Below are 16,387 nucleotides of genomic sequence, written 5' to 3' on the forward strand. Positions count from 1 at the left end.
CCTGTTCTCAGCTCTGATCTGGCCCTTGAGATCTGTTGGCTTCCGTCTCTCTCAAGTTCCCTTACTGAAGTATATTCTCTTCTGTCCCAAGACACTTCCTCTGGTCCTCACGGCCCGAACACTGAATACTTGCTGCTGCTCTCCCCTCCCTGAGGCTCTCTTCCCCAGCCTGGTACACGTGCCTTGTTACACAGCATCTGTGGCCCTGCTTGCTGACACCCTTGTGTGCAATGACAACCCATTCTCAGCCAGTCCTTCTGCAAACCTCAGTATTGGCTGCTCTACATACATCATGTATTTCCTTGTGGTTTGGCTCCTGTCTAGGAAGCAAATCTCCTGAGAACTTATTCTCTTTTATCCAACATTTTGAAGATAGGATAATACTGCTTTTTACACAAAACAACATGTCCTTCCTAGCGCTACATCGTCACTCTACTGTTGGCAAAACATTAGTGGCGTTAATAAGTAAATCTGGCAAAATGTTACCATTTGATTTAAAATGGTTCTTCCTATATTTTGTAAAATATTTGAATGAAATAACAATCAAAATACTTAATTTTTTTTCTACTGCTGCACTTTGAATTTTCAGTTTACACTTCACAAAGATAGGGTATTTTTTTTTTTTTTTTGCAACAGCCCTGATTTTAATGGTGGAAAGCCCATATTGTTCCTGTAATTTAGTACCAGGTGGGCTAAGTGAGGTCATTAAAAATGCACAGGAGATATTTTTACATGTTTTGTTAGTGGACTAAGGTGTTCTTAACACCAGGAGGGCAGGCATCACAGATGATGAATGCAGGGTCCTCATGAACAGCTAAGGTTAGGAAAAACATTTACAAAGAAGCTACAGGGGCAGGGAGATTTCAATAGTAATAAAAAGTTGTCACAGTTAATCTAAAACAATGTTAAGTTGGATAGAGAGGAAATTTGGGGAAGTATAACACTAGCTGCTTGGCCTTCTGCGTGCCACAAAACGGTGCCCATTGTTCCGTTAAAGTTTTGAATTGTCATTATCCTGGGACGTAGAATGAGTCTCCTTAGCCACAAACGATTGTTCCTGGTCATTTTTGACATGATGAAGCTCGGATTTAGTACTAGTTTTCTGACTTGAAGGCGTGTGATGCTTTTGTTACTCTATTGGTCTTCCTGAGACACACAGTTATAGAAGGAACATGCCTGGACGTTTGGCTCAGTTCCCCGTGTGTGGGCAGCAGACGGTGTGGAGGATGAGAGAATATTCCCAATGGCAGCCAGCATCTTATCAAAACAGAGAAGCTCCTCTTGAGAAGCATGATAAAGAGATAAGGAGACGCAGAGCTTAGAGAAGCTAGGGTGCCCAGCCAGAGAGGCTCCCCAGGGAAGTGTGAATTTGACAGCAGAGTGGAACAGATCTCACAGTGCAGGGAAAGAAGAGAAGCATCTGCGACTCAGTAGCTATGGGTGTGTCACCCTAAGGACAGAACCTTCATCTGCCAGGATATTGGTCCAAGAGACTGTACAACACATTAGAACTCTTGAGCAGAAAATGGGATTCACTGTCCATAGCAATAGGGTAGAAGCACCCAAGCTAATATGGAATCTAAAGCTTGGGATTACACCATTGCTTGTCTGCAGAGAAACGTTGGAGAATACATTCTAATTCTCTCTTATTTCTAGTTTTCCATATCTGTTCAGATGTTGCCTACTGAAAATACTCAGTTCTTAAAACATGTTTGCTTGTTTCTCAGGAAAACTTGAAATACAGGGTAAAGCCCCAGCTAGGTAGGAGCATACAGCTGTCTCCATTTTCTATTGCTTTGTAGGCACGCTGGAACAGTCACTTCCCACGGTAGACTGTCTTATCTGTTTTTCCCACTGGAGAGTGTGGGCCGCACAGATGCTGGAGTTTTGCCTTCACTTTTCCGCCTGTAGCTCAGAGCCCACAGTAGCCTTAGTACAGTAGCTTTACTGAGCATAGTACACCCTGAGGAATTGGGCGTAGGATTTACAGTTAGAATTAAAACACTAAATTTTTCCTCATGTGTAACTGGATCCATTTTTATTTTTAGGTTGTAACATTATATAACTACTCTTAAGAAAGAAACAGTTGTTGGGCTTAGGAAATACATTGAATTTTTTTCCACCTATAAATTTAAAAAACTCCCTGTTAAGCAGGTACTGCATCTCAGATACTGTACCAATGCTGACTCACGAAAATTTTGATATTAGTAAGATATAGATGATCTAGGAAAGTCTTAGAGTAGTTGCCAGTTATGTGCATAAGTGAAGTAATTTTCTTGGTTGTTTTGTGCTTTTGTTCCCTTTGTAACTGTTTTTTTCTAACCTTAGTAGTGCCTGTTCAAAAGTAAAGCAGACCATATATAATAATGTAATGCCTGCAAATTCCAACCTCCGCTGGGATCCAGACTTTATGATGGACTTCATTGAGAATCCCTCAGCAAGAAGCATTAATTATTCAATGCTGGGCAAGATCCTCAACGACAATGCTGCCAATCGGTACAGCTTTGTGTGCAACACCCTCATGAATGTGTGCATGGGACACCAGGATGCTGGCCGGTGAGCTGCTTTACCCCAGCATCAGTGAGGAAGGATGAGCTGCTTTGGGGTTTCTTTAGTAATGTCTGCTTCTCACACCACGATATCCTGATTAAATACCTGGGAAATCGTGGCTTTGGGGTTCTAGATTTGGCTGTGGACATTTTTTATTGGTGGTCCATTTTGAAAAGCTTATAAAGTTTTAGAAATAATGCTATATTTTGATATAAGCTGTGCTTGGGCCTAGTTACATTTCATAATGTCTTTAACTGTTTATCCTCATGGTATTAGTCACTTACTTCAGAATCTCACATGCGGAATATCCCCAGCCTTGTGTCCTAACCTTTGATTCCTAAAAACTGTGAAAGTGTAGACAGGGTTTACTCATAGAATCAAAGTATGCTAATTAATTTCTTATAATTGTATGTTGTTGTGAATAATTATACCTTGTATAAATACAGGGGGTGTTCATTATATCCTTAAATCTAAGTGATGCCTGATGATACTGAAAGGTGTAAAATGAAGAACCGTGTACAGTCATTCCTCCCTGTGCTCCCTTCCTCTAGGATAAATGACATAGCCAACTTCTCTTCTGAGCTAACTGCTTGCTGTACAGTTCTGAGTTCCGAGTGGTTGGGGGTCCTGAAGGCTCTTTGTTGTTCCTCAAATCATGTGTGGGGATTTAATGATGTCCTCTGCACTGTGGATGTAAGTTTTCTTAATTTATCAGTTACAACTTAATCTTTTACAACTTCATTAAACTGTAACTCAGCAACATACTTTTCTATTTCCAAAAGTGATGTCATTAACATAAATTAAATACATTTTAACAATAGAAGTAACAGACAGAATTCCAGTGGGTTCCTTGTGGCCTGATATCCAGCAGCTACGGGTTTAAATATGAATAATGTCAGCTGCTTCATTCTTCTCCACTGTGGATCCCTCAGCACAGGACATAAAGCATTTCATATAAAGAGAACAGGCTAGATTTAAGTCCAAGTATATTTGTTGCTTTTCTTAAGAAAATCCATGTGCAGACTCAGGATATTCAGTATTCTCAGACTATGCCTGTAGAGTGATGGAGTGATTGCCCAAGTCATGTACCACGACTTCCTGGTCTTGCATGCTGCAACCATGATGTTTGTACACACACACGCATACACTCACACATATACACACTCACATACACACTCACACTCACAAACACACTCACACTCACACATACACACACTCACACATACAAACACACACACATATATACACACACATATATACACACACACAAACACACACACACTCACATACACACACTCTCACACTCACACACTCACACTCACATACACACACAAACACACACACATACACACACACTCACACTCAAACAAATACACACAAACACACACATACTCACACACACTCACACAAATACACACACACACACACAAATACACACAAACACACACATATTCACACACACTCATACAAACACACACACACATATATATACACACACACAAACACACACACACTCACACATATACACAACTCACACACACACACACACACACATGCACACACACGCACACACAGTCCTTAAATATCTATGTGGATTCTCTATCCATTTATGCCTATATCATTTCTTGGGGTGATCTTTGTCAGAAGCCTGTACATGTATTAAAGAAACTTGACAGTTGTAAGGCTGAAGGCTTGTTTCCTGTTTCTGCTGCTTCAGTGCTAAATGGACAGGCTGCCTCCTTATCTACATTTCGTGGATTATGACATTATTTGTGCAAAATACATAATAGGCTGTTTTTCCACACCAACAAACACCTAAGTTGATTTTTTAAAATATACATTGTGACTTGCGGCACCTGTGCCAATCACTAGGAAGCTTGGTGTGTTCTCTCAGTATTTCCTTCCTATATTTTGCGAGATCTGGAATGTAGAGATTTCACTGGAGCTGAATTAAGTTTTCTCCCCTTCCTTTCTCTTGTATTTCTTTTTTAAACTTAGCAGCCAAATGAAAACTTTCAGGGTTCTTTTACAATGAGTCTCTTGAATTAAAAAATGCATTAGTTGTGACAGGAAGGAAGGTCGGGTATTAATGGGCCACATTTTCCTGCTGAGGGAGGCTTCTCCTTCTGCTTCTGCCTTTCCCATAAATGGCATTGTATTCCATTGGCAAACATCAGTTATGATACAACTTTTAGTAACTGGATTTCACGGTTACGTTGTGTTTTCTCTGTTGCATGCACATGCCACGGAGACTAGGCCACGAGTCAGTTTGCTCTGTCTTATTACAGTAGCTCTAGGCCTAGGAAGATGGTCAGAGTCATATGGAGAGTTGACAGCTTATGTCTCGGACATAGTGGTCTTTGATGCCGCATTAAAGGTGTTGGGTATTAAAAGCTGTCAATGTTTCTCTTAAAGGTGAGTGACCTCTCATTCCATGACTCATTAGCCACTTTCATTGCTATCCTGATAGCACGGCAGTGTTTCTCCCTGGAAGATGTCGTGCAGCACGTTGCACTCCCCTCTCTGCTCGCGGCAGGTAAGCTGGTTCTGACCTGCATTTGTTATTGTTTGCTAGTTGGTAGTCACATGTGACCATTTAAGGACGTGTGCATTGTGGGTGACCTGGTACCTGGAAGAAATGGTAGAGCGGTAGTGGCTGTTTTATTCATTTATGTTTATATAGAGTAATGTGGAACTCTGGGACAGGAAACTGCCATTGCTTTATACCTAGTTTAAGGCAGCATGAAGGCTCCTCGGAAAGATACAACTAATGACCTTACTAAACAGAAGGGTTATTTAATGTATCGCAGAAATTTTAGAAGTAACAAAGCTTGTTGTGGAGTGTGTTAGGAAGCTTTGTTTTTTGAAAACCTCTTCCTCTTTCCAGCTTGTGGGGATGCAGATGCAGAGCCAGGGGCAAGAATGACCTGCCGCCTCTTGCTTCACCTCTTCAGAGCCCCCCAGGCCTGCTTTTTCCCTCAGGCAGCAGGTGAGCTGACCTCAAGAGAAAGCTCTGCTTAGGGGGTTATTTGGCACTTTGGGTTCTACTGTAACCAAGTGAGCTGTCCAGTTTGTAATTTCCTCCCTGATTTTCATGAGCTCGATCTACAGATGGAGGAGGAGTGAGATCATGAGTGAGATCATGCCATAGAAAGGGCTGTCAGCACCTTTCAGGGTGTAATATGAGGATATATTGGGAAATAAATGTGAGGAATGAATCAACAATAAAAATGCCTGGGCTCTTAGGAAATCCCATGCTGGTGGGAAGACTGTGTGGATTCTGGTATCTGTCTGCCCTGAGGCAGTGGACGCCGTGGGAAGTCATTTCCGCGTAGAGAGGCTGCACCACATCCCTCCTGAGGAGCAGAACGGTTGTTTTAATGAGAATTAGGGACAGGATTAAGGAAGAGCACTGGCAGGATTTCTTACTGATTTTTATGGAGCATCAGTGGGTTAAAGCCCACAGACACCAAGGGAAGGTCTTACTGACTAAAAGATTGCGAATGCTTAATGATGCTTACGCCGCTGAAGGCTTGTGTTGTTTTCACAGGCAAACCTTTCCCCGGAATAAGATCATCTTGTGATAGACACCTTTTAGCTGCAGCTCACAACAGCATAGAAGTGGGAGCTGTCTTTGCTGTCCTAAAGGCAATTATGATGCTTGGTAAGACTTATCGTGGCCTTTAGCTTCTTGGCTAATCACCAGGAGTGGAAACAAAATAATTTATATTCACTGTAAATTCTAAATAATATTAATAGAAGCATAGTTTTGCGTGTGTTTTTGTTCTGGAAAAAAAAGCATGGTTTTCCCTAATCCCAAGTGATGGGAACATGGATGAGTCTGTCTCTTACCTGCGGTGGCCCTGGGAGCACTGTAATCTAAGTGCCTCGTCTTCGCTTTCAGCTGTGAGTCAGGTCCTCAGACCCACAGGACTGTTTTGCCTTCATTTACTGACAGAAATTACACTTCATGTTTTTAATAAAAGCTTTATATCTCAGCCAGATTTTATTGCAGGTACAAAAACCTCAGAAAACCTGGATTTTGATTTCATGTTTCTCCTTCGGTTGTGACTCTGAACAACTTTGTGTTCTGTCCTGTATGGTTCTGTGGAGCCGGTGGGGCTGCAATGATGCTTGTGCGGCTGACATTAGTCTTCTCTCATTTACACTCCCAGGATGGCCTCTACGTTCTTATCTACATATTTAGTCATAGCACTGCCTTCTATTCATGGGCAGGGCAACACCTCAGGATATTGTTTATGTAAATGATAAAGGATTATTAGGGGAATGCCAATATTGCCTACTTTTAATATTGGGTACCTCATTTTGGCCTTAACCAAACAATAGTTGCCAATTCATGTTATAAAGTGGTTTATGATTTTCACAGAATTACTGAATAGACAGGTTTCCATTTAGTAAGCCTTAGATAACACAAAAAAGGATATAGCCTTCCCTTGATTGACAAATGTTATTTGCAAAGAATACTAGCAGAGTATTCATAAAACAGCCTATTAAAATTAGTTTAAAAGAATATACTACCTGAAGACCCAGTTATTCCACTCCTGGGCATATACCCCAAAGATGCTCCAACATCTAACAAGGACACATGCTCCACCATGTTCATAGCAGCCTTACTTATAACAGCCAGAAGCTGGAAAGAACCCAGATGTCCTTCAATAGATGAATGGATACAGAAAGTGTGGTACATTTACACAATGGAGTACTACGCATCTATTAAAAACAATGACATCATGAAATTCTTAGGCAAATGGATGGAACTAGAAAATATCCTGAGTAAGGTAACCCAGTCACAGAAGAACACATGGTATGCAGTCACTGATAATTGGATACTAGCCCCACAAAGCTCTAAATACCCAAGAAACAACTTTCAGACTATATGAAGCTCAAAAAGAAGGAAGGCCAAAATGTGGAAGCCTCAGTCCTTCTTAGGAAAAAAAAAAGCGTATAGCATCCTCTCAGAGTGTGGTACACCTATATCTTAAATCATTAATAATTCAAGAGCTAAGAACGTAGCCTTGTGGCAATCCTTGGTATTTTAAAAATCATTCTGTTTAATCTTTACACACTTAAGAGAAAGAGCATAGAGTTGGGTTGTTAGGAAAGGGAGAGATGAAGGAAGGGGAAGAAAGGGCTCAGGGTCTTATAATGTTACAAGCAAACAACAGCTGCTGATTTCAGCCAAGGGCAGGAGAACTGCCCACTTTACTGATTAGTGATCATTGGGGCTCAGGAAGACAGAAACTGAAGTTCTCTTCAGCTATTTATAGTCTCATCAGAGAAAATAATATATTTTCAATAAACTTATGTTGGAAGTATGAATGCCCATTTCAGTGGCATCCACAAGATGAGTCTCATCTAGACAGTGGCTTCTTGTTTGTGGAACTGGTCTGATCGCAGGTAAAGCTGCCAGTCTTTTCAGATATTCAAATAATGTGGGAGGTTCTTGGTCTGAGAAATTATAATCAGCACAATGAAGCCTTAGACCGATTCCATAGACTCATGTGGACTATTCTGTTTGGTTTTTTGGCTATACAGTTAGCAGAGGTTCTAGCATTGTCATGCTGACTTCAGTCCTGATATCCAAAGTAGAGACATACATCAAATACATACTGTAAATGGTCTGAGAAATGTACTCACTTTTTGCTCTTGCCCAGGTTTTATCTACTCTAGTTGTTCTAACCAATTTTATCCCAATTCTTATCACCAATATATATTTTAAGACAGGAAAATAGATATTTTAGTGAACTTTGCTCCCAGCTTACATAGTTTAACTTGAAATAGACATAGATATTCACATCCTCTAAGAGTAGAGAATACATGTCCGCTAGTGTTAAAAGGCACGGCTGACTGAAGTAAACTCCCATGGCTAAAGGCACTAGCTTTTATATTTTAAAGCGCACGATGAGCGTGTGGTATGTTGAGGTGGATATTTTTACCTCTGTTGTTTTTCTTTGTTAATGTGTGGTGGTGGGTAAGGTCTCAGGAGTGATGGACAGGTTCTGCCACCGAGTAACAGCTGCAGCCCCTTTGCTTCTAAGATTTTTCAAAGTAGACATTAATTAGGACATTTTGGTTACTTTTCCTCCCAAGAACAGAGTTTTATTTGTTTGTTTTCAACAGATTCAAAACCTTTTGGGGATTGACCTTGCATTTTCCATTTTTGTTTGTGGTTTGTTTGGTTGGTTTTGTTGGTTTTGTTTGCTTGTGCTTTTGCCTGGGCCTGGGCTTGCTTTTACTCTACAAGGCCTCCTCTAATGCCAGTTGCTGGTCTCAGGAAATCACTTCTTTTGATTTCTATAGGTAAACAGGCAAAAGTTTGAAGTCTCTGCTTCTGTCTGGTAATTTCTCTTCCAAGTTATCTCTCACTTATTTTTATTTTCACGGCTAGAGATTTTTATTCCATCCAAGTATACCCTGTTGAGTGTTTGGGGAGACAGATGCAGAGCTTACCTCACCTCACTCAGTGCATTAGAGATTGGTCAGGTAAGGCCTAAGCTGCTTCTGTGAGGGGAGGCTCTCTAGAGCCTTCTCAGTATGCGTTGCCCTTCTCCACCCCGGGAATAAGGCTCTCTTGTCAAGAAGTTGATAGTAAGGTGGGCTAAGGCAAACTTTTCTAAACCTATGGATAGAAAATAAGTCATTGTAAGAGAAGGCATGGAAATGGAACTCCTAGAAGGGTGAGTAACCCATTTTCGTGTCTATAACTCAGATGAACTTGAGTACAGTCAGGCCTGAAGTTTCGGTGAAATCAATGTGTTTTGGTTATTAAATGTCATTCATAATGGCCCTTTCAAGGCTACCAAAAGAATGTTAAATTCTGTAAACCAAAAGAAGGAATGAATCGTGACTTTGACTTTTCTGCATATCCAAAGCTTTTGTTTCCTTTTATGTATATCTGGATTCACTTTCTGTTGCTGGACAACTGGCTATACCAAAATAATATCATTCATACCTCTTGAGTCTGCGAAACCTAGCCTAATTTGCTTATTACATATTTGGGGCAATATTTTGAACCTCTGTGGTTTTTGCTTTTGTGATCATGTTTTTTAGGAGATGCCAAAATTGGCAGTAACAACGTCAATACTTTAAAGAATGAAGACTTCAGCATGAGGAGTCTACGCCGTGATGGGAATGCTGAGGATGCCTGGACCACTGCACAGAACCCAAAAGCCTATGGGAAAAGTATTTCCATAGAAACTGCTAATCTGAGAGAGTACGCTAGATATGTACTGAGGACTATCTGCCAGCAGGTACTCATTTGATTTCAAATGACTTCTACCTTGAATACCTTTTCTTTGAGAGAAACAGGATCCTAGGGTATCAAGTCTAGGGATAGTACCTAAATAGATAAGCACTGGGTTCATTTAAGAGATGCTTTCTTGGTATATATGGGGGACAACAATCTAGGAAGATACCTGACATTACCCTCTGGCTTCTACACAGATTCACATTTGGGCATTACTCACCATGGTCAGTGGCATACACACATGCTTACAAGCATGCATGCACACACACGTACTAAAAAAGAAAACAAGGTCCGGGTTTAAATCCATACTGCTGTAGAACATCCTGTTTCTAGACTGTCCCAGGAGACAGTGTGTCTGCGTGCATGTATGTGTGTTTGTATGTGTGTGTGATTATGAATTCATACAGCTAATTCTAGTTCTAATCTAATCTTAAAGTTGTATTTTACGATATCCCACTTTGTGTTAGTATTTTCTTGCAAGATAACAGCCTTGTTCCCCCATACAGCACCTAACATGGTTTCAGAGTTGTTATGCGTATACTACTAGGAAAAGAGGCTCTGAGAGAGCTGAGGATTTGTTTCCAGTTTCATTTTTTTAAGGGTTTAAGATAATGCATTCAAACATTATTTGGAGAAACAGGGAAAGGGAAAAATTAAGAAAAATTTTACAGTTGTCTCACTTATGGTGAATATGTACTTTCTTTAAAATTAGAATTCCTTTTATTTGCTTTGCTTTGTTTTGTTTGTATTTAGTTTTGCTTTGGGGGGCTGTTTGGGAGGGAATTTTTGTTTTGGTTTGGTGTGTATTTTGTTGGTCCCATCTAATGTTTGTATCATGGCATACATGCAAATGCTCACACCAAAGTGCACACAGTGACCTGTCTCCACCTCTGCTCGGATAACTGGCTCCCATATTTTCTGATTATCTTTCCGTACTTTCAAAAGTTTTTTATTTTATTTTATTTTTTTTTTTTTAAGATTTATTTATGTATGTATGTATGTGAGGACGCTGTAGCTGTCTTCAGACACACCAGAAGAGGACATCAGATCTCATTACAGATGGTTGTGAGCCACCATGTGGTTGCTGGGATTTGAACTCAGGACCTTTGGAAGAGCAGTCAGTGCTCTTAACCGCTGAGCCATCTCTCCAGCCCAAATCTTGTATTTTAAAAATGCAGTGCATTACATATTTTTGTAGCTTGTATTAAATGCATGATCACTTGGGTTTGTTTTGACTGTGGTAAGTTTAACCACAGTTCTTGATGGCAATTGTATATTATATATCAGTCCCCAGCTGTGAACACACAATGGTCTCACTGGACTGTGTATGGTTCTCTAGATGCCTGGAGCCAGGTGGAGCTGAGGTTCTAAGAGGCTCTGCTCCAAGCCCTGGGGGAGGCTTCTCGCCAACCCTACAGTGCCAGTATCCCCCCCCAAAAAGACAAACAAACAACAAGAACCCATTAATCGGTTTGCCAGTAAATAATAATGTGGTACCTAGAAAAGCAACACACTGTATCTGGGTGCCTTCATTCTGGTTTGATTTAATGCAGCTAACGTGGAGCATGGAATTATATAACTTCAATAAATAGCCTGAGCTGAGCAACTGACACAGTGGTAAAGGAGACTTCATTCGAAACAGATCTGAGCTCAGAGGGAGCTCTGATACTGACAATGTCTTAATGCCATTTAATTAAAGAAAAAATGGTAAAGACATTAGTGTCAAAAGAAGCAATCTTCTAAATAATTCTTACTTTACCTGTTTCACAGAATATATAACATAAAAATTATGAAAATTGTATATAGCATAAAAATGTTGTCCCTAAATATAAAGTAAAAGCAAATAAACAAAACCTGGTTACAAAATAGTACTGTAGAGTAAAAAGTCCCACATTTTAACTCTGTCTCACAGATTTAAGATGTCAGGTGTTATGATTTTGTTTGGAAATGTTTTCATCAGCTGTCGATGTAGCTTCTTTGGTAAAGAGTGCTTTCTGAACATGCAGAGAGCTCTAGCAGGCAGGAGACATGGCATTAAATTTAGCCTGCTATCCCAGCACTGGACAGAGCAGGAGGGTTGTTAGTTCCGGGTTGTATTGGCCACCTAGTGACTTGGAGGCAATTTTGCAATATCTGTGCCCTTGTCTCAAAATAAACAAAGGGAAATAGAGTGACAACAAAGGAGTCAACATGTGTCTATGAGCAAACTTGTCTCCACCCATTTCTTCACTGACTTCATTATATACTGTCTTTACCTGCCTTATATAATTTTACTCTGAGAAATGAGAATTTAATCAATCGTCAGGTAGAATCAGTGTGTGCCTGTCTAACCACCAGCTTATTTTTAGGAATGGGTAGGAGAACATTGCTTAAAAGAACCAGAGCGACTATGTACTGACAAAGAATTGATATTGGACCCCGTGCTTTCCAACATGCAAGCACAGAAATTATTGCAGCTTATCTGTTACCCTCACGGCATTAAAGAGTGTACAGAGGGGGACAACCTGCAAAGACAGCACATTAAGCGCATTCTTCAGGTAAGTGGTCCATTCCAAAGATGCTGGTCAGACCATTCCTCACAATGTGGGTCTAGAAAGAACTACTTTCTGCTGCTGTTGTTTCTGACCTGGAGTTTAATACCGACTTCTGTTTCCTTCTGTAATTACTTTATGGTGACACTGGCAATGCGAGTAGTCAGTAGACACGGTCAGTAGCCAACATCATGTATTGGTGTTTAAGTCAGTGGTGTATTTACTTGAGACATAATATTCATGATAGCTCAATTTTAAATGTGTTACTTGAGATACATAATTTTGGAATGAGATTGGTAACTGGATTCCGAGAGAAGCCATACTTCTCTGGTTTCTACCTCCTAGCTGGTTGTGGAGCATGTTTGGATGCTTGAATCTACTTTGTTGTGTATGTTTATTTTTATCAGGCATGATACTGAAAGTCCTCAATGCACACAAATTTCCTCACTGAGTATAAGTGTTACTGTAAGGCTATGTTATCATACATTCAGTATTCTCTGAATTTTTTCCAGAATCTTGAGCAGTGGACATTGAGACAGTCCTGGCTAGAGCTTCAGCTCATGATCAAACAGTGCCTGAAGGACCCTGTGAGTATATATTGAAAGCACACACGTGAATTGAATAAAAAACCAAAATATTATTGGTGTTTTGAGAATCAAGGAGTGCATAGGCAAGTTGGCTTTCTTTCTCCCGATACTAGAGCTCTGGTTCTGTAGCCGAAATGAACAACTTACTGGACAATATTGCAAAGGCAACAATAGAAGTGTTCCAGCAATCTGCAGACCTAAATAATAATGCCTCCAGTTCTGGCATGAGCCTCTTCAACCCAAACGCTATTGGAAGTATTGATCCAAGTGGCACAAGACAAAATGGAATAAAGACATTCTTAAGGTATTACTCTTTAGTTTTGTTGGACTCCCATTAATATTTCATATGTCACAGTAGTCTTGATTAGCAAAATGTGTTTTTTATTAAACTTCAGGAAAGGTAAGGGAACTAACTTACACGTGACACTTTCAGCCAGTTATGAGGGAAAAGTGGGGTGAGTGATGTTGTGGCATGTTAGATATTCTGTTGTAAGTCCAGATACCTCAGGGCCGCAGACAGACTCAAGTTTGATGGGTAGTAGTACGGTCTTTGAGTAGTTCATTAAATAGGAAACACTATCTTTGTGTGTTTAATGGCAGTTTTTTTTAAACAAATAAAGTTATTTACATTCATGGTAGAATTTGGTACGCTTATGAAATCATAATGTAAACATCTTCATCATGAAAGACAGATTGGTTTGCATGTCATCATTTTGGTAAAGAGTGTAAATAGTGAGTTTTAGAATTTAAAGATCACATATTTTTTACCTTGAATACAGTGCCATTGCATATTATCACCATGACTGAAAAGTATATTGTTCATAGAAAGAACACAGGGTGGCTCAGAAAGGCAGGATTCATGAGTCACTAAAAACAGTCTACTGTCTTAGGTTTCTATTTCTGCACAAACATCATGACCAAGAAGCAAGCTGGGGAGGAAAAGGGTTTATTCAGCTTACACTTCCACATGCTGTTCATCACCACAGGAAGTCAGGACTGGAACCCTAGCAGGTCAGGAAGCAGGAGCTGATGCAGAGGCCATGGAGGAATGTTGCTTACTGGCTTGCTTCCCCTGGCTTGCTCAGCCTGCTTTCTTATAGAACCCAGGTCTACCAGCCCAGGGATGGCACCACCCACAATGGACTGGGCCCTCCCCCCTTGATCACTAGTTGAGAAAATGCCTTACAGCTGGATCTCATGGAGGCATTTCCTCAACTGAGGCTCCTTTCTCTGTGATAACTCCAGCTAGTGTCAAGTCGACACAAAACCAGCCAGTACATTTACTGTGCAAAACTGCCTTCCCAGAACAGCACCTTTTATTCTCATCAGATGTGGGTATAAACTATAAGCAAATGTCTGGTCTTTAGCAAAAGAAGAAAGTGCAAACATGAAGAGTAGTGGTTTACTGTCGGGTTTCTGCATTGGCTGTGAGAGCAAGACAGCTGCTTTCTCAGGTGTAACGCCTGTTTCTGATTTTAGTTCCTCTGAACGCAGGGGTGTGTGGCTGGTGGCCCCCCTCATCGCAAGGCTGCCCACGTCTGTGCAGGGAAGAGTGTTGAAAGCCGCTGGGGAAGAGCTGGAGAAGGGGCAGCACCTGGGCTCCTCGTCAAAGAAGGAGAGAGATAGGCAGAAGCAGAAGAGGTATGCGGGCAGAGCCTCTCCTCAAGTGGGCATGCGAAGGACCTGGCCTACGTGGAAGTCACAGCCCAGCCGCCACATGGGCGGAACCTGTTTAGCAAGGATCTGTTTAGGGCATTGGGTCCTATCCCTGCCAGTGTGTCCACATCACTGAAAAGCTACTGAAACACACAGGTTGTGTCGTTACTTCTGACCTTACTACACCTTGAAACAATTACTGAGTTTCTAAATTTAGGAACCTTATTGTAGACTCTTGGTTCAAACTCAGAACAACTGCCAAAAGTATTTCATTGACATCATGCCCCCCCAAAAAAAGGTTTAAAATAATTACTTTTGAAAATAGATCTGAGGATGAATATTCATAGTATAAATTTAATATTCAAGAAGTTTTAAAGAGAAAAGTCATAATTTCTACATTCTATAAATTTAAAGATAAAGTTAATAATGCTACCACAACTGACTATTCTTTATTGTGCAGCTCCTGAGTCAGACATTTTGGCCTAGACCTATTGTTTAGGAAAGTTTTCTTTTTACTATATCAGTCAGTTTGCCATTGTTCTCTGATATCCTGTTAACATGAAATTGTAAGTGGAATTTCGCCCTTTTCCAGTGGAGGCCATGGGCTGTGTTGGAGTCTGGCACATGACATTCCCAGCAAGCTTTTTGGATGCCTCAAACCTTGTTTTGTTCTCCCCTAACTTTACCAAGACTCTGCTGTGCACCTTTGAGAAGTAAACAGCAAACAACCACGGGCCTCCAAAATAGTCAGGGTACACATCGAGACCCACTTCTCAAAGAAGTCTTCTCTGAGGGAGTTCTCTGGTATTTTTTTTTGTTGTTGTTGTTGTTTGTTTGTTTGTTTTGTTTTGTTTCTTTTCCGTTTTCTTTTTCTCTGTATACATTTATATTCTTTCTCCTATATATTTAAAGATTTCCCTAGTAACATGAAACAAATTCATCACATACGCTGTAAGTTACTGTTGCTTGGGGAATACCTTCCACAGCAATCGAGTATTGTCATTCACAAGCTTTCCCAGTGGTTTTTAACCTTCCAGTACAGGAAGGTCTCACCTTCCCAAGTGTTCTCAGGTGCTTTAGCGCCCTGTCCTTTATGTAGGGTAGATAAACAGGAACAGTGAGTGAGTCTGCTGGGTAGACCAGCTGTTGCAACAGGGGCAAGTCATCCTTTCTAACTAGATCTGTTAATACTTCCTTTGTAGTATGTCTCTTTTGAGTCAGCAACCTTTCCTCTCCTTGGTCCTTACCTGCCTTAAGGGGCAAGATGAGCAACGGGAAGGCCTCCTAACATCTCTGCAGAATCAAGTTAATCAGGTAAAGTGCGAAAGATTTTAGCTAGGCCAGTATCTTTCTGATGTATTCATTATTCCTCTTTTCTGATTTCATGATGATGTCATAATATGACATTAGATTAATGTTTCTGTTGCTGAGATGCTGGGAAACATCTATGTCCCATTCTACATAGCATTATGGTCACCTTACTGCTAATAAATTTATATTAATTATGCATTGACAACTATGTAAAGACTATAAAGCTAAGTTGTTGCACTCTGCTTAGCAGCTAGCTTACTGATCTCTGTTGCATCTGCCTGGAAGCATGGAGTCCCGGAACGCTGTTCGGTTGGTTTTATCAGATGGATTACCCTGACACAAAGCCAGGTGAACCCCACCCGGTGGCTTTAAATGAGAGTTGATGATGTGACAAGGGCACAGGTTTACTTGGTTGTCTTTGTCATCACAGCCACCACATTGGACAGGTCTTTTCTCTGTCTAGCTTCCAGAGTGAGCCGTTTAAC

The 16,387-nt window shown here is 40.6% G+C and overlaps 1 protein-coding gene across 3 annotated transcripts in view; it reads left to right on the top strand.

Annotated features, from left to right (window-relative positions):
- Positions 1 to 16,387, top strand: part of MED12L (mediator complex subunit 12L) — a 303,185-nt gene that overhangs the window by 220,199 nt on the left and 66,599 nt on the right. For all 3 annotated transcript variants that reach the window (XM_080929626.1, XM_080929627.1, XM_080929628.1), the window contains exons 21-31: positions 2,329 to 2,556; positions 3,102 to 3,243; positions 4,966 to 5,086; positions 5,438 to 5,539; positions 6,101 to 6,214; positions 9,622 to 9,821; positions 12,166 to 12,354; positions 12,861 to 12,935; positions 13,049 to 13,239; positions 14,415 to 14,576; positions 15,794 to 15,905. In XM_080929626.1, coding sequence (XP_080785752.1) covers positions 2,329 to 2,556; positions 3,102 to 3,243; positions 4,966 to 5,086; positions 5,438 to 5,539; positions 6,101 to 6,214; positions 9,622 to 9,821; positions 12,166 to 12,354; positions 12,861 to 12,935; positions 13,049 to 13,239; positions 14,415 to 14,576; positions 15,794 to 15,905 — 1,636 coding nt within the window. The remainder of the gene's footprint in view (positions 1 to 2,328; positions 2,557 to 3,101; positions 3,244 to 4,965; positions 5,087 to 5,437; positions 5,540 to 6,100; positions 6,215 to 9,621; positions 9,822 to 12,165; positions 12,355 to 12,860; positions 12,936 to 13,048; positions 13,240 to 14,414; positions 14,577 to 15,793; positions 15,906 to 16,387) is intronic.

Source organism: Micromys minutus, assembly GCF_963924665.1.
Source record: "Micromys minutus genome assembly, chromosome: 15".
Taxonomy (NCBI): Eukaryota; Metazoa; Chordata; class Mammalia; order Rodentia; family Muridae; genus Micromys; species Micromys minutus.